The sequence below is a fragment of the Littorina saxatilis genome, linkage group LG7, assembly GCF_037325665.1.
Source record: "Littorina saxatilis isolate snail1 linkage group LG7, US_GU_Lsax_2.0, whole genome shotgun sequence".
Classification (NCBI taxonomy): domain Eukaryota; kingdom Metazoa; phylum Mollusca; class Gastropoda; order Littorinimorpha; family Littorinidae; genus Littorina; species Littorina saxatilis.
The window spans coordinates 16896851-16922511 of record NC_090251.1 but is presented as its reverse complement, the minus strand read 5'-3'; the positions used below and the strand labels follow the sequence as shown (position 1 = coordinate 16922511).

The 25661-nt window shown below is 41.2% G+C and overlaps 1 protein-coding gene across 4 annotated transcripts; it reads left to right on the top strand.

The window, feature by feature from the left end:
* LOC138970820 (uncharacterized) lies at positions 1–25661 on the top strand. Of its 4 annotated transcripts, none has more exons than XM_070343351.1 (3): positions 1–660; positions 21042–21323; positions 22051–25661. In XM_070343351.1, exons 2-3 carry the CDS (start codon positions 21139–21141, stop codon positions 22421–22423), a joined length of 558 nt encoding a protein of 185 aa, XP_070199452.1. In that variant the 5' UTR covers positions 1–660; positions 21042–21138; the 3' UTR covers positions 22424–25661. The 4 variants fall into 4 exon arrangements, with proteins under 4 accessions (XP_070199452.1, XP_070199453.1, XP_070199451.1 ...); XM_070343352.1 differs by lacking the exon at positions 1–660 and adding an exon at positions 19460–19604; XM_070343350.1 differs by lacking the exon at positions 1–660 and adding an exon at positions 19494–19640.

Here is a 25661-nt window from a genome sequence, read left to right as displayed (position 1 = left end):
GCTGGCTTCACATGGGTCTCAGCTTTCCCTCAACAGAACACGCTGTCTGATTTACTGCTTGATGCATGTTATTGTACATGATATTCCCGAGACTGACTCAATTATATACCGGCATTGTGAAGTTGTTGAACCTGAACTGAAAGTGACTTTGACATTTGATTCGTGAGTGACGGATTACAGCCTTTATCCGACCGTGACACGGGGGGAAAAAAGACAGCAAATTGAGGCTGTGAATCATAAGACAACAAAAAGAAGAAAGACAGTCAACTGGAGTTATTGAAGAAGACATCTATCTGCGCACCCAAAAAGTGTACTGAGTGACCGACCTCAGTCTTGGAGCGATTCTTATCATCTTCTGCGTGTTAGTGTCAACAGTCGGGTTTTGTCCTTGTGACGAGCGACAGTTCTGACGAACAAGTTGTTGCACCGGGCGAAGACATTAATTGTCTTGGCTGTCTCATTATCAGACACTCTTGTGAAAGAAAGGCGGGGTTTGGTGACACTTCCAGTGCGTGCCCAGCACAGTCCGGTTATATCACATCTACATCTCTCAGTGCAGAGCGGTGCGGCCAGTGACCGGAGCGAGAGAGCGAGAGAGATCGGAGCTTCTTCGTTCTGTTGTTCTGCCTGATTCATTCAGTTTCTGTCATTTGCAGTCAGGTAAGAGTTAAAAGCACACACACACACACACACACACTCACACACAAACTGTACAGTGTTATCGTGTTTGTATTGAGTTGTTCAGTAGTTTGTCTGGTTTTCTTTAACCTCTCTCTCTCTCTTTCTCACTCTCTCTCTCTCTCTCTCTCACTCTCTTTCTCTCTCTCTCTTTCTCACTCTCTCTCTCACTCTCTCTCTCTCTCTCCTCTCTCTCTCTCTCTCTCTCTCTCCACCGTGCTCTCTCTCTCTCTCTCTCACTCTCTCTCTCTCTCTCTCTCTCCTCTCTCTCTCTCTCTCTCTCCTCTCTCTCTCTCTCTCTCTCTCCTCTCTCTCTCTCTCTCTCTCTCTCCACCGTGCTCTCTCTCTCTCTCTCTCTCTCCTCTCTCTCTCTCTCTCTCTCTCTCTCCTCTCCTCTCTCTCTCTCTCTCTCTCTCTCTCTCTCTCTCTCTCTCTCTCTCTCTCTCTCTCTCTCTCTCTCTCTGTTCGTTTTTTACATGCACTAAAACGTCACAGTGATACTGGTTCATTTTGCGCGTTTTTATTGTTACAATGTATTATTCTTATTGATATTTATGATCACATAGATAAAACGGGAAATTGTTCTGTTCTCTCCGCGCTTTACAATCACACTTAAAGAGTCTCAAAACAGTATCAAGTTCAGATCTATGATTATTATCATTGTTATTATTACATGTCTTCTCTTTCTCTTTTTTCCTGTATTTTTTTCTCTCTCCCTCTTTCCGTTTTATTTCTTTTTTTATCCATGTATCTATTTATTTATCTATTCATCTCAAGGTTCACCGTTGAATTAAGTCATACATCAGTATAGCGGTATTGTTCTCAGTTATTTTGGTCTCTGCACCCCAAAAGAACTGGCAATGGGGTTTTTTTTCTCCCCAAAACGAAAAAAACAACATTGTTTAAACTATTAAAATCGGGTATGGAGCAGGAAGGTGGAAAATTGAATCACAAAATGATGCATGCAAAGTTAGAAGCAACCACCACAGTGGATCCCCCCCCCCCCTCCCCCAACTCCCACCAACTCTACCGCACCCATCCCCATGCACCCACGATTTACGGCAATTCTCCTTGCCTTTTAAGACCGTGCTTCTCCATTTCTTATGTTCATAATATCAGTAATTTTGCCTCCATTTTAAATTTCCTTTCTTTTTGCATTTAGTCAAGTTTTGACTAAATGTTTTAACATAGAGGGGGAATCGAGACGAGGGTCGTGGTGTATGTGTGTGTGTGTGTCTGTCTGTCTGTGCGTGTGTGTGTGTGTATGTGTGTGTGTGTGTGTGTGTGTGTGTCTGTCTGTGCGTGTGTGTGTGTAGAGCGATTCAGACCAAACTACTGGACCGATCTTTATGAAATTTGACATGAGAGTTCCTGGGTATGATATCCCCGGACGTTTTTTTAATTTTTTCGATAAATGTCTTTGATGACGTCATATCCGGCTTTTTGTAAAAGTTAAGGCGGCACTGTCACACCCTCATTTTTCAATCAAATTGATTGAACATTTTGTAAAGCAATCTTCGACGAAGGCCGGACTTCGATATTGCATTTCAGCTTGGTGGCTTAAAAATTAATGAATGATTTTGGCCATTAAAAATCTGAAAATTGTAATACATTTTTTATATAAAACGATCCAAATTTACGTTCATCTTATTCTACATCATTTCCTGATTCCAAAAACATAATAAATATGTTATATTTGGATTAAAAACAAGCTCTGAAAATTAAAAATATAAAAATTATGATCAAAATTAAATTTCCGAAATCGATTTAAAAACAATTTCATCTTATTCCTTGTCGGTTCCTGATTCCAAAAACATATAGATATATATGTTTGGATTAAAAACACGCTCAGAAAGTTAAAACGAAGAGAGGTACAGAAAAGCGTGCTATGCAGCACAGCGAAACCACTACCGCGCTGAACAGGCTCGTCAGTTTCACTCCGTTATGCACAAGTGGCGGACTACGGTCATTGTGAAAAAATGCAGTGCGTTCAGTTTCATTCTGTGAGTTCCACAGCTTGACCAAATGTAGTAATTTCGCCTTACGCGACTTGTTAAAATATCTTCTCGGATTGTGTGTGAGAGTGTGTGTGTGTGTGTGTGTGTGTGTGTGTGTCTGTGTGTATATCTGTGTGCGTGTGTGCGTGTGTGTGTGTGCGTGTGTGCGTATGTGCGTATGTGTGTATGTGTGTCTGTGTGTCTGTGTGTGTGTGTGTGTGTCACAGTGTGTGTGGTCTTAACAGAGCAATTCCGATCCACTGTATGGACACACATTTCAAAATGTATTCGACTGCAAATCCCTAAAAGCCCAAACCTGAACACGCGGAAGCGCGGTCTGTATAAATTATAATCAGTATGCGGAAAGTACAACTTTATTGAAAATGAAATGACACACATGGCTGCCTTGACCTTTACCGTGTTAAAATTATTTCCTTGTAAACTGTGCCACCCGTGTAACCGACATACATTCCCTATGACTACACCACTTTTCCTTATTGAGCATAAGCACACCTGCAACGAAGACAGATATTGAATAAGGAAAATCGTAATATTAGTGAGTCAGGATTATTGGCCATATTTGTCAACGCTGGGATTTTTTCTAATGTATGTTGTGTTTTGAACTGTAATATTTCTAATGTGTGTATAAATAAAAGTGATCGAAAGACGTAAAGATTTTATCTCTTGAGCGAGTTACACAAATAGTTGGGTGGGTTTTCTTGTGTGTTTTTTTTTAATAAATATACTTCATTTCCAAATAACGCATTAGTTCCAAATGGAAATTTAAAATCCAGCAAAATGTTATCATCTCTTTTAAATAACAAATACATTTCAAATACATTCTAAAAATACAAATCAAGATACTAATCATGAAGGAATGATGGGACTTCGTTTTTGTAAAATTATGTAAATTTATTTAAAACCAAAGCGGAGCACTAACTAAGTTATTTCTTCGTGGTGACTACTGGTATTCGCATCTACAACTTTTGATCAGCACTTATAAAGGCCCTGAGGCAACAGTCATAACTGCAGCTACGCGAATATTTAATCTTAACGCCAAGCAAAACTTACTACGCTGGAAGGTATAAGCTCGTGCAAATAATACACTTTTGAGGATGAAAATCGCTTGTTCATTTCAATGCTTGTTATTCTCTAAGGTGCCAGGGGATACGTTCCACGTAACTCTCACTTACTCTTTTCACATGCCGTGTGCAGTTAGAGCGCCTATATTACTTCCCTTTGTTTCTGAGAAGGTAAGCTTGTGCATCTCGGTTCCTGGCGATGCCGACTGTGCAGTGTAAAAATGTGTCGCCATGTAGGTCAGGCATCTTGAGCGAGTTTCGTTCTGCTGCACTTGAAGAAGAGTGGCCCCACTTTGGTCCGGAACTTGATTCTCCATGCATGCAATCTGCTCTGCGTCACATGAGAAACTGCAGTCTGTTTTTTGTGTGTGTTTTTGTTTTTTGTAAACCCTGGTCCCATTGTTTCTGTCAAACTTCTTTGTCCGTTGTTATCACTGCTGATTCCTTCTGTCGCTGAGTGTTTTGTTTTCGTGCTGATATAAGTTTCATGAAGTTTCGTTTACGTGGATGTATAATCTTGCAAACTTATAGAAGGCATTTCCCGTGCGTGAGTTAGTAAGTGCGTGCGTGAGTGCGTGTTTGTGTGTGTGTGTGACTGATACGGGTTTTTAGTGAGGAAAAGCCTGCATGCGAAAACAAAAACGGGAGAAGAGAAAACGAAACACACACATACTAAAGAAAACAAAACTAATAAGTAACTAAAATAAATAGGGATCGATCACAGCAGAAAATAAACATCGTCCTTTTTCCTCTTTCTCGATCTCCTAACACACCATTATAATTTACTGCCGCGTTGCAAATAAGACCTAAGATTCTATCGAGAGAGAAAAAAACGAAGCGGAAAAGGCAAAGCATATGTACAAAGCAACTGAAGTATGACAAGAAAAAGCAACAGATTAATCCCCGACCTTACTCCGCAGCTGTAGGGGCGGGAGGGGGGAGGAAGGGGGCGGAGGGGGTGGGTGATTTAGCCACGAGTAATTGGCGTGTTACGGCCATGACACTCCGATGCTCTTTCTCTCACCTTCCTCACTCGACCTCCAAACATTACTATCAGCTTTTTCGTTTGTCTCGTCTTTTCCCCTTTTTGGACTATTTTTGTTTTGTTTTGTGAATGTGCATGTTTTTTTTCTTCTGTTTTGTTTTTATTAAAATGTTTGTTTTTTCTTTTTTTTCTTCTGGATGATTGGTTTGGGTGTGATGATCTTTGTTTTTCTTTCTGTTTGTGGTGTTTATTTATGGGGTTTTTGTTTAGACTTTTCTATTTGCCCCGTCTACCGTTATTGGTTTTTTTTGTTGCTGTTGTTCGTCTTGGCGGAGGTTGGGGGATGGCATTGGGGCTGGTTATGCTTTGGTTTGTTTTGCTATGTAACGTTTTTCTTTAGCATTTCTGCACAGAAGGGTTGAGAAAAACATCAACATCAAAAGCTTTCAATTGCCTCAAAAGTTCTTAATTGTTAGTGCAATTAAAATTGGTTACCGTTTTAAAAAGCAGAAAAACCGCCTTTCACGATGAGGTTTAGTAGAGGTTGATCCAGGCCTTTCCAAGGGCATCTAACACCAAATTGTGTATTTAACTCCGTAGTCGCGTCATGACTTTGTGCATTTGGTGTTTGTCATTCTAGGCGTCCCCGAGCACAGTCTTTCCTGCGTAACCACTTCAATTCATCATCTCAGATAAGGCCAGGATATTACACGGGATAAGACCACCCCCTCCACCCCCTCTACCCCGACACTCTCTAAAAACCAACAGCTTGCATGGTGCTCTCTGTGCAGACTGTGCTTTGCTTTATGAATACATTTCAAGCGGCAAATCGTACAATTCATTTTTGAGGAAAATGATTCTCATTCTGCACAGGCGGAAGTCAGCCAGAATGTTGGGTAGAATGGCGGCGTGTCCACCGTTTTTGCCTTGAAGATCAAGTGTGCATACAGCATACACTTTCTATTTCCTGTCTTTGTTACCTTCTACTTCTGGAAGTTAAATATCCGAACGCCCTGTAACCTTTGCTGTTTGAAGTTAAATGATATCCGGGCGCCCTGTAACCTTTGCTGTTTGAAGTTGAATAGTTGAATGTGCTATATCATGTCTTTAAACTTTACTTTTTCAAACTAAACAACTTAGCGCCCTGTTTTTGTTACCTTTGCTTACTGAAGTTAAATATCCGAGCGCGCTGTGAGCTTTGCGCCAGTTTTGAAGTTCAACAATTAGGCTGAGTGTGCTGTATGTGTGACATTTGTTTTGTTGCGCTAAATTGACGGGCGCTGTGGCGTGGTGGTAAGACGTCGGCCTCTTAATCGGAAGGTCGAGGGTTCGAATCCCGGTCGCTGCCGCCTGGTGGGTTAAGTGTGGAGATTTTTCCGATCTCCCAGGTCAACTTATGTGCAGACCTGCTAGTGGTTTATCCCCCTTCGTGTGTACACGCAAGCACAAGACCAAGTGCGCACGGAAAAGATCCTGTAATCCATGTCAGAGTTCGGTGGGTTATAGAAACACGAAAATACCCAGCATGCTTCCTCCGAAAGCGGCGTATGGCTGCCTTAATGGCGGGGTAAAAACGGCCATACACGTAAAATTCCACTCGTGCAAAAACACGAGTGTACGTGGGAGTTTCAGTCCACGAACGCAGAAGAAGAAGAAGAAGAAGAAGTTGCGCTAAATAACCAAGTGCGCGCTCTGTTTTTGTTACTTTTGCCTCCTCAGGTTAAATATCCGAGTGCGGTCATGTATGTGCAATGATTGTGTGACAGTGGGTAGGGCTTACACACAGAGGAAAAGGGGAGGGGGAGGGGGTTAAAGAAGGAAGACACGGACATGAAAGCAGAACATGTAAATATGAGGATCAGTTTAGAAGAGAAGACAATTGTCATTCATTTCCTGTTTCTGCCTTTTCCGGCTTTTTGCTCTCTTTTTCTTCTGGTTTTTTTTCTTCTGGCTAGCTGTTTCTGTTTTCTTCTCTCTCAGTTTCTAAATCGTCTGTTTTCTATAACTGTCAGCCTCGCCTTGGTTTTTGATGCGTGTGCAAGTTTAGACTGACGCACGCGCACGTGTTTGTGTGCGTGTGCGCGCGCGTGCGTTCGCTCGCACGTGAGTGACATGTGTTTCGGTCTTACCTGCGCACTTTATCATAGACTAAAACGACAACAACCAAGCCATCAATCAATCAAAAACCTCGTCAGACGGACCCACAGACGATGACAATGTCTGTCATGGCTTTGATGGATCCCCCGGTCACACTGAGGACAGCAAATATTGTGATCAAGGCCTGTACATTTTGCTTGTCATTCGTTCTATGGTACTGTTTGTTACTATGGGTAGCCGGCTTATGGAGGGATCACGTCGTAACAGGCTTTTATGTGTATGTTGATCTGTGGAAGCCTTGCAACCCTGGGCCGTTCTTCGGTGTTTTAACCTTAGTCTCCTACCCTGCCCTCGTTTTTGTGCTGTTGCGTATGATTAATTGCTTAATTTTTGTTCGTCGGTTTTTTAGACACGCAAAAAAACAGACATATGGTGCAAACGCAGACACAGAGTCGCATGCACGCACAACTACATGTACAAATTAAACACACGCACACACACACACGTACACACACACACACACACACACACACACACATACACATGCACACACATACACACACACTGACACACACATACACATGCACACACACACACACACACACACATACACATGCACACACACACACACACACACACACACACACACACGAACGTGTGTACATACACGTTCACATACACACATGCAATAATCAGAATTATTCCCAGCAACCTATCGCACCTATCCCGGCCCCCACCGCAACCCCCACCCTCACTGCACCCTCCCCTCTAAGACAAACGCTCACACTGTCGTGGGAGGGGGGGGTGGGGGGGGGGGTCACCGGCATTGTAGTGTCAGTTATGCCACAGTTTGCACCTTCAGTCTTCAACTCACAATTCACTTCATCTCCAAAGCGGCGGTTAGCAAAGAAGAAGAAAATTACTTTCAGTACTAAAGACAAAGCAAAACAAAATCCTATAGCCTACAGATCTCAGGTGAAATATGAGCAGCGAGATCATCACATAAAAGCAACAGTAACAATTTGTCATTCCCCTCTAAGATAAGTAGTGATTTGTCTTTCTTGCCAAACTTGACCTGTCAAGCACGAGTGTCCGCACAACTTCGACACCAACCCCCGTGTTCGTGTCAAGCCCTTTCTGAGTGTTTGCTCAAGGTGGGCCTCGTCTTTGCTCGGTTAGTTTCGCGGTTTCTCGCCAAAGAACCAGCTTGAAAGAAAAGAGGGAAAAAGACAATGGGTTCGGAAACGGAAAGGAAGTGGAAGCAAAAGACAAGGACGGGGTCAAAATCAAAGGCAAACATACAGTACAAAAGACAGAAGGGGGTGTAGCTCTGACTGCGCCCAGCTATGTAGCTTGGAAAGTAAGCTTGCTGTCAAGGATTCGTTTGTTCATCACATCCCGAAACACAGAGGCAGTTTTGTTTAATACATGGTATTTGTCTTCTCTTCTGTGGAAAGCCCCTTTTAAGACATCCCACACCCCCTTGAGTTGAGACTTCCCTTTTTTTAAATCCACAAATGTTCTGTTTATAACCTATGTAAATTAATCTATAATTTGGGGGGAGCCTCCTTTCTTTAACCGAATGTTATCAGATTTTGGGGGGTTCTAAAGGGGGAAGGAGGGGGGGCACACTAACCCTTCTAACGGCTCCTCCGCGCGAAAAAAATTCATGTAATCCATATCAGAATTCGGTGGGTTATAGGAACACAAAAACACACAGCATACATCCCCCGGAATAGGAGTATGACTTCCAAATGGCCGGGGGGGGGGGGGGGACGGTAATACACGTAACAGCCCACTAGTACCTACAAGCGTACGTGGGAGTTGCAGGCCACGAACGCAGAAGAAGAAGAATGCTCCTCCGTGTCCAGCATTCCATTCCCACCTTGTAGTTTATCAGAATTCGAGTTTAGGTTAGTGCGAGTCATTGTCAGTGTGAAAAAGCTTTAGAACGAATAGTTTATATATAGTGAATAGTACTCTTTGTTAAAAACAAACAAACAAGCGAAGATGTATGTAAAAGGTAAATTGGTAAATCATATGTGATCATTTGACTCAAGACATGTCCTGGATTTTTGTTCTGTTTAAAAATCTTAAGAACAAATAGTTACTTGATAATAGTACTCTTTGTTTGAACAAAAAACCGCGAATGTGTACGTAAAAGGCAAACTGGTGAATTACTATCTGTTGACGCAAAACATGAGCTGGATTTATTCATGGGAAATAACATGTCACATGTACATGTTGTCGTAAGTACGCTTGTTTGTTTTCTTCTTAAGTCAGTCCCACTAATCGTAAGTAGTTTTGACCGTTCGGTTGGTGAACTTCAGGAGCAAGATGATTAACTTCGAAAGAGTACTTAAGTACTAAGAGTACTCTACGACTACAATTAGAAGCGGTCAGACAAAATTAGCAATCTTTAAGTTCAATCTTAATTACATGTCTGCATTCAGCCTCTGCTTATTAAATAATTTTGTCTATGATAAGCGTAGTTAATTGACCCCCTTTTTTGATACCGAAAAGGTGTACTTACGTAGGTAAACTGAGAAGAAATCGAGCAATCCAAAACCAGCCCCCCCCCCCCCACCCCTCCCCCCCTCCCCCCCCCAAAAAAAAAGGTTCTCATTTACTTCTTGTATTCTGTCTGTATGTCTGTCTCTCTCTCTCTCTCTGTCTTTTTATTTTTTATTTTTTACTTTTATGTTTATCCTTTGTAATTGTTTTACGTTTGTATATTATATGTATATAAGATTAGAGTAGTCCCTCTCTGGGCGAGGGCTGGTTCAAAAGAAGCTCGTTTATATTGCTTGTGTCACAACCCTCGTAAAATAAAATTTGATTTGATCTCTCTCTCTCTCTCTCTCTCTCTCTCTCTGTCTCTCTGTCTCTGTCTCTCTCTCTCTCTCTTTCTCTCTCTCTCTTTCTCTCTCTCTCTTTCTCTCTTTCTTTCTTTCTCTCTTTCTCTCTCTCTCTCCCCCTCCATCACTCCTCCCTCTCTCTCTGTTTCTCTCTCTCTCTCTCTCCCTCACTCCTCTCTCTCTCTCTCTCTCTCTCTCTCTCTCTCTCTCTCTCTCTCTCTCTCTCAGTGGCATTGCCTGAGGGATATATATATAAACCAGTGACTTCAATGAACGTGTTAGATTGTGTCTGAAAGTATCCATGCTTCTTTGTCAGTCACCAGTCATCCCTGAACAGCGAGGTTATGCAATAACAGATTATTCTGTTTGTTTGTTTGTTTGTTTGTTTCTGTCTTTCTTTGTTCTTTCCCTTTGCCTGTCTGTTGTTGTTCTTTTTCTTTATTTTTACCAAGTTAAGAATAAGATGTAAGGTAACAAAGATGAGCGTGTCAGTCAGTAATAGTTACTTCCTTCCTTCGTTGGGTAAAAAGTTTTGACGAGGTTCTCTCCTGTATAATTCACCTTTCCATAACGATCACCTGTCTATGAGGACAACTTTTGGATGGTCTCATGGCTGTTCGTTATAGTCAGGTTCGACGGTATTAGAAACTGCGTAATCCTCGGATGCCTCATAACTAGTTTCCCCTCGCACGACCTTCGCTCATCAAACAACGTGCTTCACATACGTCATACCTCTTGACCTGTCATTAGCATCATAAAGTATCGCTGATGTCTACACTCATATAATACTGACACAGCTCCAAGCGCTACGGTCCAATCGCTGTCAAGTGAACAACCTTTAAAGAAGGTCGTTAATCACGATACGAATACGAATACGAATACGAATACTTTATTATCTCATACAGAGAAATTTCAGTGTGGTGCACATTAAAAGACAAAACAAATAATAAGACAACAGATAATAATACCATACGAAGCATACTACACTCGCGCACGCATATGTACACTAACAGGAATAGTAACATGATTCCAAATGGTTAATTGCCGTCAGCTTTAGCTAAAAGTTTAACGCTAAAAACTATCATTATCACATGACTAGATATGTCATTGAACAATATTTATCACAGGACTAGTCATTCGAGGGTTATCACATTCAGCATAAGGGTGCACATCAAAGAGTGTAAAAAATATTCATCACAGAAATCAGTGCATATGTTCACCGGCACACATACTAGTTTTAATTAACTTAGGTATTTAAAAAGCCAATTGACTTTGGAATAAAACTGTTCTTAGTTCTGAGCGTGCGGAATCTGGGAGTGCGGAGGCGACGTCCTGAGGGCAGGACCTCGAAGTGGTGAGCGAGCACATGACTACTATCCTGGTTGATGCAGCAGGCCTTTCGCACCACACGTCGTTCATACAGCACAGTCAGTCCTTCCTGTCTCACCCCCACGGTGGGAGGAGATCTCTCCATCATCGCCTGGTCCTCAGATCAAAGTCTAGGACAATTGGAATTCCACATACGTGCAACAGGAAATTTAAAAGGGAACAAGTCGCGTAAGGCGAAAATACAATATTTAGTCAAGTAGCTGTCGAACTCACAGAATGAAACTGAACGCAATGCAACGCAGCAAGACCGTAGCATCGTCAGTCCACCGCGCACGGCAAAGGCAGTGAAATTGACAAGAAGAGCGGGGTAGTACTTGCGCTGAGAAGGATAATAGCACGCTTTTCTGTACCTCTCTTCGTTTTAACTTTCTGAGCGTGTTTTTAATCCAAACATATCATATGTATATGTTTTTGGAATCAGGAACCGACAAGGAATAAGATGAAAGTGTTTTTAAATTGATTTCGAAAAAAAAAAATTGATAATAATTTTTATATATTTAATTTTCAGAGCTTGTTTTTAATCCGAATATAACATATTTATATGTTTTTGGAATCAGCAAATGATGGAAAATAAAATAAACGTAAATTTGGATCGTTTTATAAATTTTTATTTTTTTTTACAATTTTAAGATTTTTAATGACCAAAGTCATTAATTAATTTTTAAGCCACCAAGCTGAAATGCAATACCGAAGTCCGGGCTTCGTCGAAGATTACTTGACCAAAATTTCAACCAAATTGGTTGAAAAATGAGGGCGTGACAGTGCCGCCTCAACTTTCACGAAAAGCCGGATATGACGTCATCAAAGACATTTATCAAAAAAATGAAAAAAACGTTCGGGGATTTCATACCCAGGAACTCTCATGTCAAATTTCATAAAGATCGGTCCAGTAGTTTAGTCTGAATCGCTCTACACACACACACACACACACACACACACACGCACATACACCACGACCCTCGTTTCGATTCCCCCTCGATGTTAAAATATTTAGTCAAAACTTGACTAAATATAAAAAGAAGAGCAAAGTATGGGGAAGGTAAGAGACGGGAAGAACGGAAAGGAAGGGAAGATGAAAGAAGTGAAAAGGCAAAAGAAAGAATACAAATTAAAGGAAAACAAGAGGCGAAGCCTTCAAGGCTCACGTAAGAAATCGACAAACAGTAACACAAACTCAATCACTCCGTCACACATACACACACACAGTAAGCATAGGTGACACGGTGCAAGAGTGCGAGACAGTAGATCTGTCTGTCTGTAGCCTACTTACTGGGGACACGACTGCCAGATGGCCAGATCGACACTGCGCAGACACTGGAAACACGCTGTGCAGATTAACCTGTAGGAAATCTCCTTTGGTATCTTCTTTATCTATTTTTCTGGAGCTACGAAACCGAACAATGTGAAATCATGAGTCGTCTTCTCCGAATCGGCGAACTGCAGCTCGGTGATAACTGTATCTATACCACAATCCTTCACGCGATCTGACCTAACCTTGACCCCTGACCTGGTATACATACCACACACGACACAAACCAGTCAGCTGTTTTTACCCCCCCAAAAAAACCCCACCACCCGTTTTCTTTGGATACACACTTTAACTACATACGTGCCGACAAAATGTTGATCATTGCTTCAATACTTTGAAGCTGTTGCTTGAATAATAACCAGGTAAAATTAGTATTTCGGTGTTCAGTCAAATGTTAAAGTTTCTACCACAGACATACATACTACATACGCACGCACGCACGCACGCACGCACGCACAGACAGACAAAAGTTAGCATCGCATATGCTACCCTTACGTGAGCCCACAAAGACAAGAAGAGACAACAAACGGTGCACAAAACAAAAGCAAACCCTCAACGTTAGTTCTCTTCTTCTTCTTCGATCTTCTTCTTCCTCCTCTTCGTAAAGTGAGACACAAAATCCTTGACATAGTTTTAAACGCCCATAGCTTTTTGGCCTTTCTGCTGGAGGCTTTGGACATTGGTCTGACCCTTGTGAGGTCAATTCAGCGTCAGAAAATGTCCACAGAATGCAAGAAAAAGAAGAAGAAGAAAGAAGGAAAGAAAGTAAGTTAGTCAGGATCAACTAGATAGTCTGGAAACAGCATACTTGTCTTAAGTTAAACAAATAAAAAATTAAAAAAAATAAAAGAAAGAAAAACAGAAAAAAATAGATGGAAAAAACCCAAAGAAACAAAGAAAGGAAGGCAGGAAGAGAAAGAAAGAAAGAAAGTAAGCAAGAAAGAACGAGAGAAGAAAAGATTCACCAGATAATCTGGACACGGTTCACTTGGTTAAGTCTCGTACAAAGGACTAGCCAGGGGGACTTAACAAGGGAGCCCCATTTAGCTCAAGGCCGGTTGTGTTCACCGGAATGGATGTCCTGTGATGGCGTGACCGTGTCAGTTGAGGGTGAAAGTCCACTGCTACGGTCACCTTAGGTCCCAGCCCTGGCATTGTTCACCAGTTAGGTCAAGGGGCTTCGGTCCTGTTGTGTCCGGCACGAGGACATTAAAGCGTTTTTTTGTCAAATGTTTTCTCTCTTGTTTTCCATATATATTTCGTGCTTCTTAATATTGGCAAGACACGCCATAATGTCATTTAAACCAGTTGACTTTTTAATGCGACGCACAGATTATAAGCCGAGAGTTTGAGAGCCATTTTCCTTATTTGTCTGTTCATTGACTCATACATTCATTGATTGATTGATTGATTTAATTAATTAATTCCGTTATTTGTCTGCAGCTCCGTAAGCCATTTCTGCATCAAATAAACTGGGTAATATAGTTAATATACTGTGTAAATTATGATTGGTGTTGGCAAGAAAGGGACATGTCTTTCAGCCTCTTTCTCCCCAGTAGCAAATGACAGCGGTGCGGGATTCGTGCTGCGTTATATCTTACAGTAAGCGATTACCACCTGAGGACAGGGTCATCCATCACAATGTCTGTCGTTGCTTTTTGTCATTCGCATTGCACAAAATGCCAAAGACGTCTCGCTATCACAGCGCTTTTTTGTTTTGTTTACTTGTTCTTGCTTTTCTTACGTTCCTTCCTTCTATCTGTTATTCTATGTATCTGTCTATCTATGTGTGTGTCTGTCTATCTATCTATTTGTCTATCTATCTATCTATCTAATACTCTATTTTTGTCTGTAAGTGCTACAACATTCTCTTTCTTCCTTGTTCGTTTTTCTTTATCCCTTTTTTTCTTGCTTTTCTTTCTCTCTTTCTTTCTTGTTTGTCTTTTTCTTGCTTCTTTTTGCGTTCTTTCTTTCTGTTGGCACAGCAGGCATTGCCGTCGTGGATACTGCGTAGTGGAATCCCTGTCTATCTGTCTCGGGTTTCATCGGATTTTATTGCACAACACGGAACTCTTTTCATCGGGTTTTATTACATTTAATTAACACGTAGTGTACAGGACATGGTGACATTGTGATCGCTTAGAGGTTGTACTGGGGGGAAATGCGTGTTAGGAGGAATAATTTTACCTGTACACCCGCCCCCTCCCCTTTTTACGACCTTCACCCGAACGTTTTTTGTGTGTTTTTTTTCTCTCACTCTTTCAAGGTCTGGTTATGAGTGATGAGAGCGAGAGCGAGAGAGAGAGAGAGTGTGCGTGTGTGTGTGTGTGTGTGTGTGTGTGTGTTTGTTTGACATGGAGGGGAGAGTTTGGTGATTCCTGCCAATATCATCTCAAAAATATATCCAATACGAACACAATTTACGCAAATCTGTATTTTATTGACAATCGAGTTAGAGTATAAATTCCTCCAGCGAAATGTGCAAAACGAGAGTTATAATATGTGTGACGTCATCTCAGTGACGCAGCCTTCAATACTCAAAAATGCAGTGTAGTGCTGAAATAAATCGAAACGCGTGCACAATACAATCTCATCGATAGTTCGCGCAGCAAGCTCCAACAACCTGTGTGCATGACGTCATATCTTCTCCGCTTTCTTGACCAGGAATCTCACACAGTGTTTGCAGCGGCTTCAGCTGCGCCTGACACATGTAGCCTATCTCCCGCCAAGTATTTCAATGTCGTCTGCGAGAAAGGTTCACATGACGTCTGCATCTTTTCTTTTCCTTGACCTGTAGTTCTGTTGGCAGTGGAGAAGAATATGAACGTAAAGCGAAACGTCCTCGAATGGCCTCGACATGTAGCCTATGTCTTTTGGTAGAAATATTCACATGACGTCTCCATCTTTCCTTTTCCTTGACCTGTACCACTGTTGACAGTGGAGAAGAATATGAACGTAAAGTAAAGCGACCTGGAATTTCTCCACATTTATCTTTTGGGAGAAATATACACATGAAGTCTCCAACTTTCCTTTTCCTGGACCCGTTGAATATGAACGTGCAACAGGTCCCGGAATGGACTCTACATGTATGTGTGACGAAATCTTATGTCAACATGATAGATCCCTGGCGAAAGAAATGCAGCCATGGGCGTTGTGTTGACAGAAGCTGCGTGTTGACATTGGTGAGCGTATTGTTGACCAAGCATTCCTGTTGACACGAGCCTTATCATTGACAATGGCTTCCCGTTGACAGAAAGATTTTTTGCAAGCTTCCGACGGTTACCTTGGCCTTGCTGGAAGCTTTGGAACAGTGTTGGCAAATCCCGAGTTTTCTTTTGTGTTTGTGTGTTTTTCTGTGGGTCTTGTTTTTAACGTATGCGTATATTAAATCATCTGTCAGTGAAAAATGTGAATGCACAGACAGACTGACACAGACACACTAGAGAACGAGATTCGACGGTGAGAGAGAGAGAGAGAGAGGGAGAGAGAGAGAGAGAGAGAGAGAGAGAGAGAGAGAGAGAGAGAGAGAGAGAGAGAGAGAGAGAGAGAGAGAGAGAGAGAGAGAGAGAGAGAGAGAGATCAAATCAAATCAAATCAAATCAAATCAAATCAAATCAAATCAAATCAAATTTTACGAGGGTTGTGGCATAAGCAATATAAACGAGCTTCTTTTCAACCAGCCCTCGCCCAGAGAGGGACTATTCTAATCTTGAATACATATATACATATATATATACAAACAAATATGGAAAAAATAACCAAAACAAGCCTTCACGTTTTCACCAATATTTCGGCCTCGTGGCCTTCGTCAGGGTGTTCACATATATATACATACGTAAAACAATTACAAAAGATAAGCAAGGCAGAAAAACTATTCACATGACTATATACACGTTGTAGGCTATACATACATTCTTGCGTTATGAAACACTGATGCTTTATGGACAGATATGATCAATATGAAAATAATCAGAACGAAGTCTTCCATCACTGTGACTTTTCGTAATTTGACATTAAATGTAATGAGAGGTGTTTTTTGAAAGTATTGAGACTTGTTGGGACTCGAACTGATTCCGGGAGAGAATTCCACAAAACGCTGCCAGAATAAGCTAAACTTGATTTAAAGAGATCTATCCGCGGAATGGGGACGTTGAATTTTCGGCTTGGTTTGGCTTTAAATTTTGTAATGAGAGAGAGAGAGAGAGAGAGAGAGAGAGAGAGAGAGCGAGAGCGAGAGCGAGAGCGAGAGCGAGAGAAATTATATTTCTTGTCAGTTTCGATAAGGTATTCCTTCACCTTTTTGTGCAATTCGCTCCTCATCTTTCTTTGTCACGATTTTTATTTTGTTCGAGTCTCTCTTTCTTCTTTCTATTTCTGTTTTAATGTGTGCTTCCTCCTCCCTTTATTTCTTTTCAATCCCTTTCTTATTTCTTGAGTGATTGCAGTTGATTAGTGAAACCTAAGCTTTCAAGTTTTATTTTTAAAAGTTTCCCCTCAGTTTGCATGATAAACACAACAGAAGACGGGGGAGGTGGGGGGAGAGAGAGAGAGAGAGAGAGAGAGAGAGAGAGAGAGAGAGAGAGAGAGAGAGAGAGAGAGAGAGAGAGAGAGAGAGATCAAATCAAATCAAATCCGCAAATCAAATTTTATTTTACGAGGGTTGTGGCATAAGCAATATAAACGAGCTTCTTTTCAACCAGCCCTCGCCCAGAGAGGGACTATTCTAATCTTAAATACATATATATATATATAAACGTAAAACAATTACAAAAGATAAGCATGACAGTAAAAACAAAATTAAAAAAATAAAGAGAGAGAGAGAGAGAGAGAGAGAGAGAGAGAGAGAGAGAGAGAGAGAGAGAGAGAGGAGGGGGGAAAGAGACCGTGCCATGGGGGAATGAATACAGAATACAGAATATTTTATTGCCCAAGGTAGGGAACTTGTTTTGACAATAGCGGTTTTCACTCCATATGCGCACCCATTTTTATCTCCGTGGATGACATGCATGCATGTACGTCGCTTGTCACATGATGTTACTTATCTTAAACTCTCAGTCGCCCGCCGGGTTCCTTCAAGGACGCAAGCTCACCATAATCCAAGCGAGGGTCACCTTCAACCAACAATGAAAGCCGGTTCGCCACAAAAGGCAGTAGAACATGGGACGCAACCGACCGTGCCTGACGGAGATAAAGACAGTCTTTCTCGTGTAAACGATTCGGATCACTTCATTTCCTTTCGTTTACTTTATTATCGCATTGCTGGGAAATCATTCGGATCGCTTCCTCCCAGTGGAAAGCTAGCAGCTACAAGAGTCGCGCTACCCAGGTGTGTGCGTGTTTAGGTGTATTCAGGCATCTGCGTTTATGGCAGTTTTGTTTAAACCAAAAATGAGGGTGTGACAGTGCCGCCTCAACTTTTACAAAAAAACCGGATATGACGTCATCAAAGGTATTTATCGAAAAAAAGAAAAAAACGTCCGGGGATATCATACCCAGGAACTCTCATGTCAAATTTCATAAAGATCGGCCCAGTAGTTTAGTCTGAATCGCTCTACACACACACACAGACACACACACATACACACACATACACCACGACCCTCGTCTCGATTCCCCCCTCTATGTTAAAACATTTAGTCAAACCTTGACTAAATGTAAAAAGCGGTGTCGCTGGAAAAGTAAGGAAAAGCGGTAGGCGTAACTGCACACTGGGACATAAAATTTACGAGGTGCTTTGACGAAAAGTGATATGTAATGGCTTGAAAAGGATATGTGCAACAATGAAACCAACAAATACAAAACAAGTTACAGAGAGAGATGTTTTTATTAATGAAATTGAGGAAAGAATCATTGTTGATGTAAGAGATGCATTCCATGAAGTTATCCGGAAAAGAATGCGTTAATAATGACATACAAAATCAACGTCCGTGACAGAAAAGAGGTGCGCAAATACGTGGACATAATGTCGTGCCAAAATGACCGATTATATGCACTACTGCATCCACCATTATCTGCTTGCTTTTAACAATTTTTAATCAGGAATTTCAAATAACAATACCGAATACATGTAACTAAATCAGAGAAGCACAACGACCTATGCAGGCCATTATTTGTGTCAGTGTGTGTGACAAAACAGACAAGAATTTGAACTCTCTCTCGCTCTCTCAGTCTCTGTTTCTCTGTCTGTCGGTCTCTCCTACACACACACACACACACACACACACACTGTACACACACACACGCACGCACGAACACACACACACTGACACACACACACACACTATTCGTGTTCTTCTCTCAGTGAGGCATGGAGCAGGAAGTGACGCAGACAGGATGGAAAGGCCTTCAATGAATTTTCAAAGAATTGGTTAAAACATAAAAATAAAAAAATAAAAAATTTTCGACGGGTTATATTACGCAAAAGAGGATATACCCGCCTTCGTGACTGCTCTGGATATCAACCAGATTAACACATTACGCGATCAACCTTTTTTTGTCCTCGTACAATGGCACACGCGACAGGTGGGTCCAGCCGAGAATTTTTCCGGGTAGCTGCAATGTCCTCATTTCAGTCCAAGTTTTAATGGATTAAAGCCAGCGTCACCAGATTTCCTTTTAAAGTATATTTTCATTTATTAGTTCGTTTTCAAGTTTAGGTGAATTTGGCTACGGAAACTAATTTTTTGCAATGCTTGTTTGTGGATGTTTGCGGGGGTGTAAGCGGGCATATGTGTGTTTGTGCGTGCGTGTGTATGTATGTGCATTTACTACTGTGTATGCGCGTGCGTGTTTTCATCTTGAAGAAAATCTCGCCATTCAATTAAAACAAAATACACAACATTCGATTGCTTGAAATAGAAATAAAAATGGGAATAGTGATTCAGTTCAGCTCTTTTCTCAAAGTATAAGGTAGGCCTACTTCTCCTGTTGACATAGCATTAATTCATTCCGACATCTCAGGTGAATAACCCTTTAAGAATTATCACCTGACAGGTAAGACGTGTGCACTTGCACATAAAGAAAAGGAATTTCAATGGGTGGGGCGGCCGGTAGAGGAGGAAAAGAGAAAGAAAGGTGAAATGGGGGTACATGTCGAGATAGTGTCAAATTGGGTTTGAATACAGTGAAGCCCGCAGCGAAGCCGCATTCCGGGCCGGGCCCGCAGAGCTAAAACATCTATCTCTCCGTGTGTGTGGCGACAGTGGTACGGTAGGCTTTGTTTTTGTCCTGTACGGGAATTTTGTTGTAAGTGTTTCTGCGTCAGTTCATCTCATTAATTAGTTCTGATTCATTTTTGTTTTTGCGTCCGCCTGTTGCTTTTAATGCGTAATTGTTTCAACTGTGTAGACTTTTTTCTCCTCAAAAGTATATATATAAGAATTTGTGGTGATTATATTATATATATGTATATGAGCTGGACATTTTCGGATCAGTGGTATGAGACTTGGACATAGTTTCCTTTGAACTACTTGATTATATTTTATTGAGCGAAATATTCTTTATCGAAAAGGACTTTGGGTAGGGTGTTTCTGCAAATGCATTAGTTCGTATATTTCGTTAGATGTTTATGATTTTTAAGAAGTTTGTTTTTATTTTTGACTTTAATGTATTCTCTCCTTTCTCTGTCGGTATGTCTGTCTGAGGCTATCCCTCTCTCTCTCTCTCTCTGGGGTCCTGATTTGGCCTATTATGGTCCGCTGGACCCGAAAAGCAACAGCTAACTAACTAACTAACTCTCTCTCTCTCTCTCTCTCTCTCTCTCTCTCTCTCTCTCTCTCTCTGTGTGTTCATGAGATTGGCAGAGAAGTAAAAAAAAAAAAAAAAAAAAAAGCTTAATAAGCAGTATTTTAATTGCATTTTCTCTGATTATGTTTTCTGGGGTTGAAGTAAAGTGTATCAACTTAAGTTATTTAAAAAAAAATCTTCTTCCTTCTCTTCCTTTTGATTTTTACATACACACAGTGAATCTTTCTCTCTACTCTTCAGTCATTTCATCCGCCTGCAGCTTACACAAATCACATGTCCTTGAAAGCATCACTAACAGGGAAATATTTCATGCACAAACGAACAAAACAGAAACAGGCAAACGATTTGGAATAACAATGAATATCATGCACAAACAAACGAAAGAAAACAAGCCAAAGATTTGGTATAACAATGGATTTCTTTACTGAGACTTAGACCAAAACAAAATTTGAAAACTAAATTGAAGTAGGTCAGACGCGTATCACACGCATAGTTCCGGCTACGTACATATCCTTGCTTTTCTTCTTCTCTGAGAACCGCCATTTTTGTCGCCTACAATTCAGGGAAGTAAAAAATTGATTCATCGATCGATTCATGAGATGAATCAGTATTTAAGGCAGTGTTGTGTTTAAGTGGGATAAATGTATTGGTCAGTTGATGCGAGTTTGATTGCAGAAGTTCATGAGGTTAGCAGGTTAGTAATACTTTAGCTAGCGCGTGCCGCGTATAGCCTCGGACTTAACAACATCAACATATGTGGATCAGTGCGGCGTTGGAAAACACACACACACACACACACACACACACTTCAAACACACAGCATCTGCACGGCTGAGTCAGTCATAGGAGAAAACCCCAGCAAAAACGTTAATCACACCATCATCCCTTTTGTATTTGCAGAAACGCTACTAGCCGAGCCATCACAACACAACCTGGACTGCAAGAATTCGAGAAGAAACTTCTGTCACCAAGTCCTCACCTTACCACTACAGTTACCATGGATGTGTTCAGTCAGCTAAGAACATCTTTCCGGCGCCATGCCAGTAGTTCCAGCATCAACAGCAACCTCAGCACCAGCACGGACAGCACCAACAACAGCAGCTACAGCGGCGCCGGCGACAGCAAGAAGAGGTCTGCCAACTCCTGCCACATCTGCGGCAAGCGACTGCTGAAACTGGCAAAGTGAGTTTACTTACCGGCTTTGGTGTTGTGAGTAAGTTTGTGTGTCTGTGTGTTTTTGTGTTGTTTTGGGACGTGTGTATAAGATATGCGTGTGTGTGTGTAAGTGTGTGTTTCAGTGGGGTTTGTGTGTTTTTTTTCCAAGTGCGTGAGCATGTGTGTGTGTTACCGGGGGGAGGGGTTGGTGCGGGTTGGTTTTAATTAGAGTGCTGCGTTTTTATGGAGTTAATTTAAGAGCCGGAAGGGAAGTAAAGCCAGAAGTAATGTATAAATGTGATAAATTATTGACATATAGCGTGCATTCCGATCATCCCTATTCCAAAACCGCTTCTTGAAAGCTTAGAGTCTTCTGATCTATTTATCGCCTTGGCGTTTATCTTTAACGCATCATGTCCTTCTCCCTTGTATTATAAGGGGTTTGGTTTGTAATCCTAAAATATTAAATATTATCTCAACAACATGAAACTGAAGCCCTAAACCTGAACATACTGACATTGGTGTAAGATTTGACTAAAACTGACATCATGTAGAAGCTATATCTATCGGGGCAAACTGGAACTCAATTTTTAACTTTTCCCCCAGACCAGAAACTCGGAATAACCCGGAAAATTAGTTAGCACCCCTGTAACAGAGTGAGAATCATAGTTTGGTACTGCTGTTTCGTTTCTGATCATAACAGAAATTTAGATTTCAACAACAAAAACTAATTATCATTCTCTTTTTCAAACAGATGGCGAAACTACTTCACCCTTCCCTGCAAATGCAAGCATGTGTTCTGCAAGAACTGCATCACCGAGAGACTGCAGTGTCGACAGAAAGTTCTCGGCTCCGTGTCCTTTGACCTCATGTGGACCTTCCCCTGCCCCGGAAGTGCTCAGTGCGGCCAGGAGCTGACTGTTGATTGGTCGAGAGGACACAGCTATTCCAGGAACCTTGTCGCCAAAGATATGGCGAGCAGCGATGACTCTTGGGAGGAAGAGGACGAGGAAGAACTGGCAGGAGGACTGAACGAGGAAGAACTGGCAGGAGGACTGAACGAGGAAGAAGGAAAGAGCGTGTACAATAGCCATGGCAAAATGAGCGTACTGCGGGAAATCGGCTGAGAAGTGACTGTCATCGTCAATGGATTCTTCAACTGTTGAAGTAAAACAGTTATGTTACGTGGCAGCGCGAGCGTAAAACGGCTGTTCCGCGGCCTTCGTACATATCGACGGACAGGACCGGCTATGCTGGCGAGGAAAATACAAAATGATCAACACAAACCGTCATCTCAAAAGAACATTATTCAATTGTGTCGGTGCCATATGTGATACAATGAAAGAAATTGTGGCCGCTCAACAAATTAACTATAATGATGTTACCGTCAACAAATATTCTTGCCCAGGGCATCTTGTAAAGAAAAATGATTGCACATACACCTGAACTACTGCCTTTGTCTTCACCTTCTCATTAACTGTATGATCTGAAAAGTAAGACTGACAAGCAAGCTCTGTGAGATTGTAAGAATAGATTGATTTTTATTGTGTTCATACGCTGATATCACTGCCTCATTTCAAGTGCACGTGAAAACGTGATGTTCACAAAATGCGGTTTTCGATGGTGAGACAGGTTGAATTAGACAACTGAACACACTCGCACACACACATTGAAAGAAAACCTCAGTTCTTAAGAAAAAGATATTCTCGTTCAGTGAGTCTTAGTGACATCGTGTTACTGTGAGCACAAACTTGGTCTGGTGTCATTGACCTCAAACACCTAAGAGTACTTCATTTCGAGTTTGTTTTTTGAGAGAGCAACCCCCTCCTCCTCCTCATTCGGCTGTGTCAGTATACAATTCAAACATTTTAGTTTGACAAGAGTGAAGAAGAGAGAACGTTGCCATAGATATAAACTAGATCTAGCGTCCTTGGTCACAGACACATGAAAATATCTTGAGAGGGAGACTTTTTCTCGCATGCAATCAGTGTGCATACTCAGACACTTGTGTTTGGTAACGAAAAAAAAGAAGAGAGAATGCTACGTTTCTCGGGGATATGTTGATGATCTGGTTTGCATTTATCCAACTTGTATTTTTAGCCACTTGTTCGTGATTTCAATGTATATATATTTAGAGAAGTCCACCTCCGCATGTGTGTGTGTTTGTGTGTAAGTGTTTGTGTCAATGTGTGTGTTTGTGTCAATGTGTGTGTGTGTCAATGTGTGTGTGTGTCAATGTGTGTGTGTGTCAATGTGTGTGTGTGTGTCAATGTGTGTGTTTGTGTCAATGTGTGTGTTTGAGTCAATGTGTGTGTGTGTCAATGAGTGAGACTGAGAGTGAGTGTGAGAGAGTGAGAGAGTGAGTGAGTGAGAATGCGTATTCCATTTTGAAAATCTTGCATTTACAACCAAGTGGTAGTTTGTTTTCATGACTTGTACAGCATTTGTTATACATGCAATGTATTTTTTTTTCCGATGTTAGTTTTTTTCCTGTGATACGGAAACACAGCTAAACATTGATCTGAAATTTATTCAAAATGAAACTCGACAGATTTGATGAGGAGCCACTACTGTTGGCAAATCTCAGACTTCTTTCACATATTTGTGGTACAGTGGTACCTGTGGTGTGAAGCCCCTCTGATGAGGGGATACCTCGAAGTAAAGGACACCTTTTGCTGTCCTGTTTAAGATATACATGTACCTGCCATGACAGGCCACCTGCAATTTAGGGACGCTTTTGACTTATCTCAAGGGTGACCTTTTCTTGCAGGTACCACTGTTCTTGTACATTTGATTCCTTTCCCTGTGATGATACAGCTGAAGTGGTGTATTTTTTCTGTGGTTTACGGCTTGATCCGATTGCTCAATGCGATGTTACTCTATAACAAGTCGCGTAAGGCGAAAATACAATATTTAGTCAAGTAGCTGTCGAACTCACAGAATGAAACTGAACGCAATGCCATTTTTCAGCAAGACCGTATACTCGTAGCATCGTCAGTCCACCGCTCATGGCAAAGGCAGTGAAATTGACAAGAAGAGCGGGGTAGTAGTTGCGCTAAGAAGGATAGCACGCTTTTCTGTACCTCTCTTTGTTTTAACTTTCTGAGCGTGTTTTGAATCCAAACATATCATATCTATATGTTTTTGGAATCAGGAACCGACAAGGAATCAGATGAAAGTGTTTTTAAATTGATTTGGACAATTTAATTTTGATAATAATTTTTATATATTTAATTTTCAGAGCTTGTTTTTAATCCGAATATAACATATTTATGTTTTTTGAATCAGCAAATGATGGAGAATAAGATAAACGTAAATTTGGATCGTTTTATAAATTTTAATTTTTTTTAAAATTTTCAGATTTTTAATGACCAAAGTCATTAATTAATTTTTAAGCCACCAAGCTGAAATGCAATACCGAAGTCCGGGCTTCGTCGAAGATTACTTGACCAAAATTTCAACCAATTTGGTTGAAAAATGAGGGCGTGACAGTGCCGCCTCAACTTTCACGAAAAGCCGGATATGACGTCATCAAAGACATTTATCAAAAAAATGAAAAAAACGTTGCGGGGATTTCATACCCAGGAACTCTCATGTAAAATTTCACAAAGATCGGTCCAGTAGTTTAGTCTGAATCGCTCTACACACACACACAGACACACACACGCACGCACATACACCACGACCCTCGTTTCGATTCCCCCTCGATGTTAAAATATTTAGTCAAAACTTGACTAAATATAAAAACATGTACACCTTTTGAGTCCCCCCGCGGGTTAGGGGGAAGAATTTACCCGATGCTCCCCAGCATGTCGTAAGAGGCGACTAACGGATTATGTTTCTCCTTAAGTGTTTCTTGTATAGAATATAGTCAATGTTTGTAAAGATTTTAGTCAAGCAGTATGTAAGAAATGTTAAGTCCTTTGTACTGGAAACTTGCATTCTCCCAGTAAGGTCATATATTGTACTACGTTGCAAGCCCCTGGAGCAATTTTTTGATTAGTGCTTTTGTGAACAAGAAACAATTAACAAGTGGCTCTATCCCATCTCCCCCCCCCCCCCCCCCCCCTTCCCCCGTCGCGATATAACCTTGAACGGTTGAAAACGACGTTAAACACCAAATAAAGAAAGAAAAGAAAGACACCTTTTGAGTGCTGACAGCATGTAAATAGAGCACAAGCTGACGGATACCTCAGGGATACTGTCATACGACAAAGCTTGTATTTCCTTTCAAATGGCAAATGCTTTGTTTAAACATTGATTTAAAAGTATTCATGTTGATTTGTGGTGTATGTACTGGCGCAATTCCATTAAAACTGTATTATGTGAACTGTTGATGGATTAAAGAATGTGTTCAAATCACAA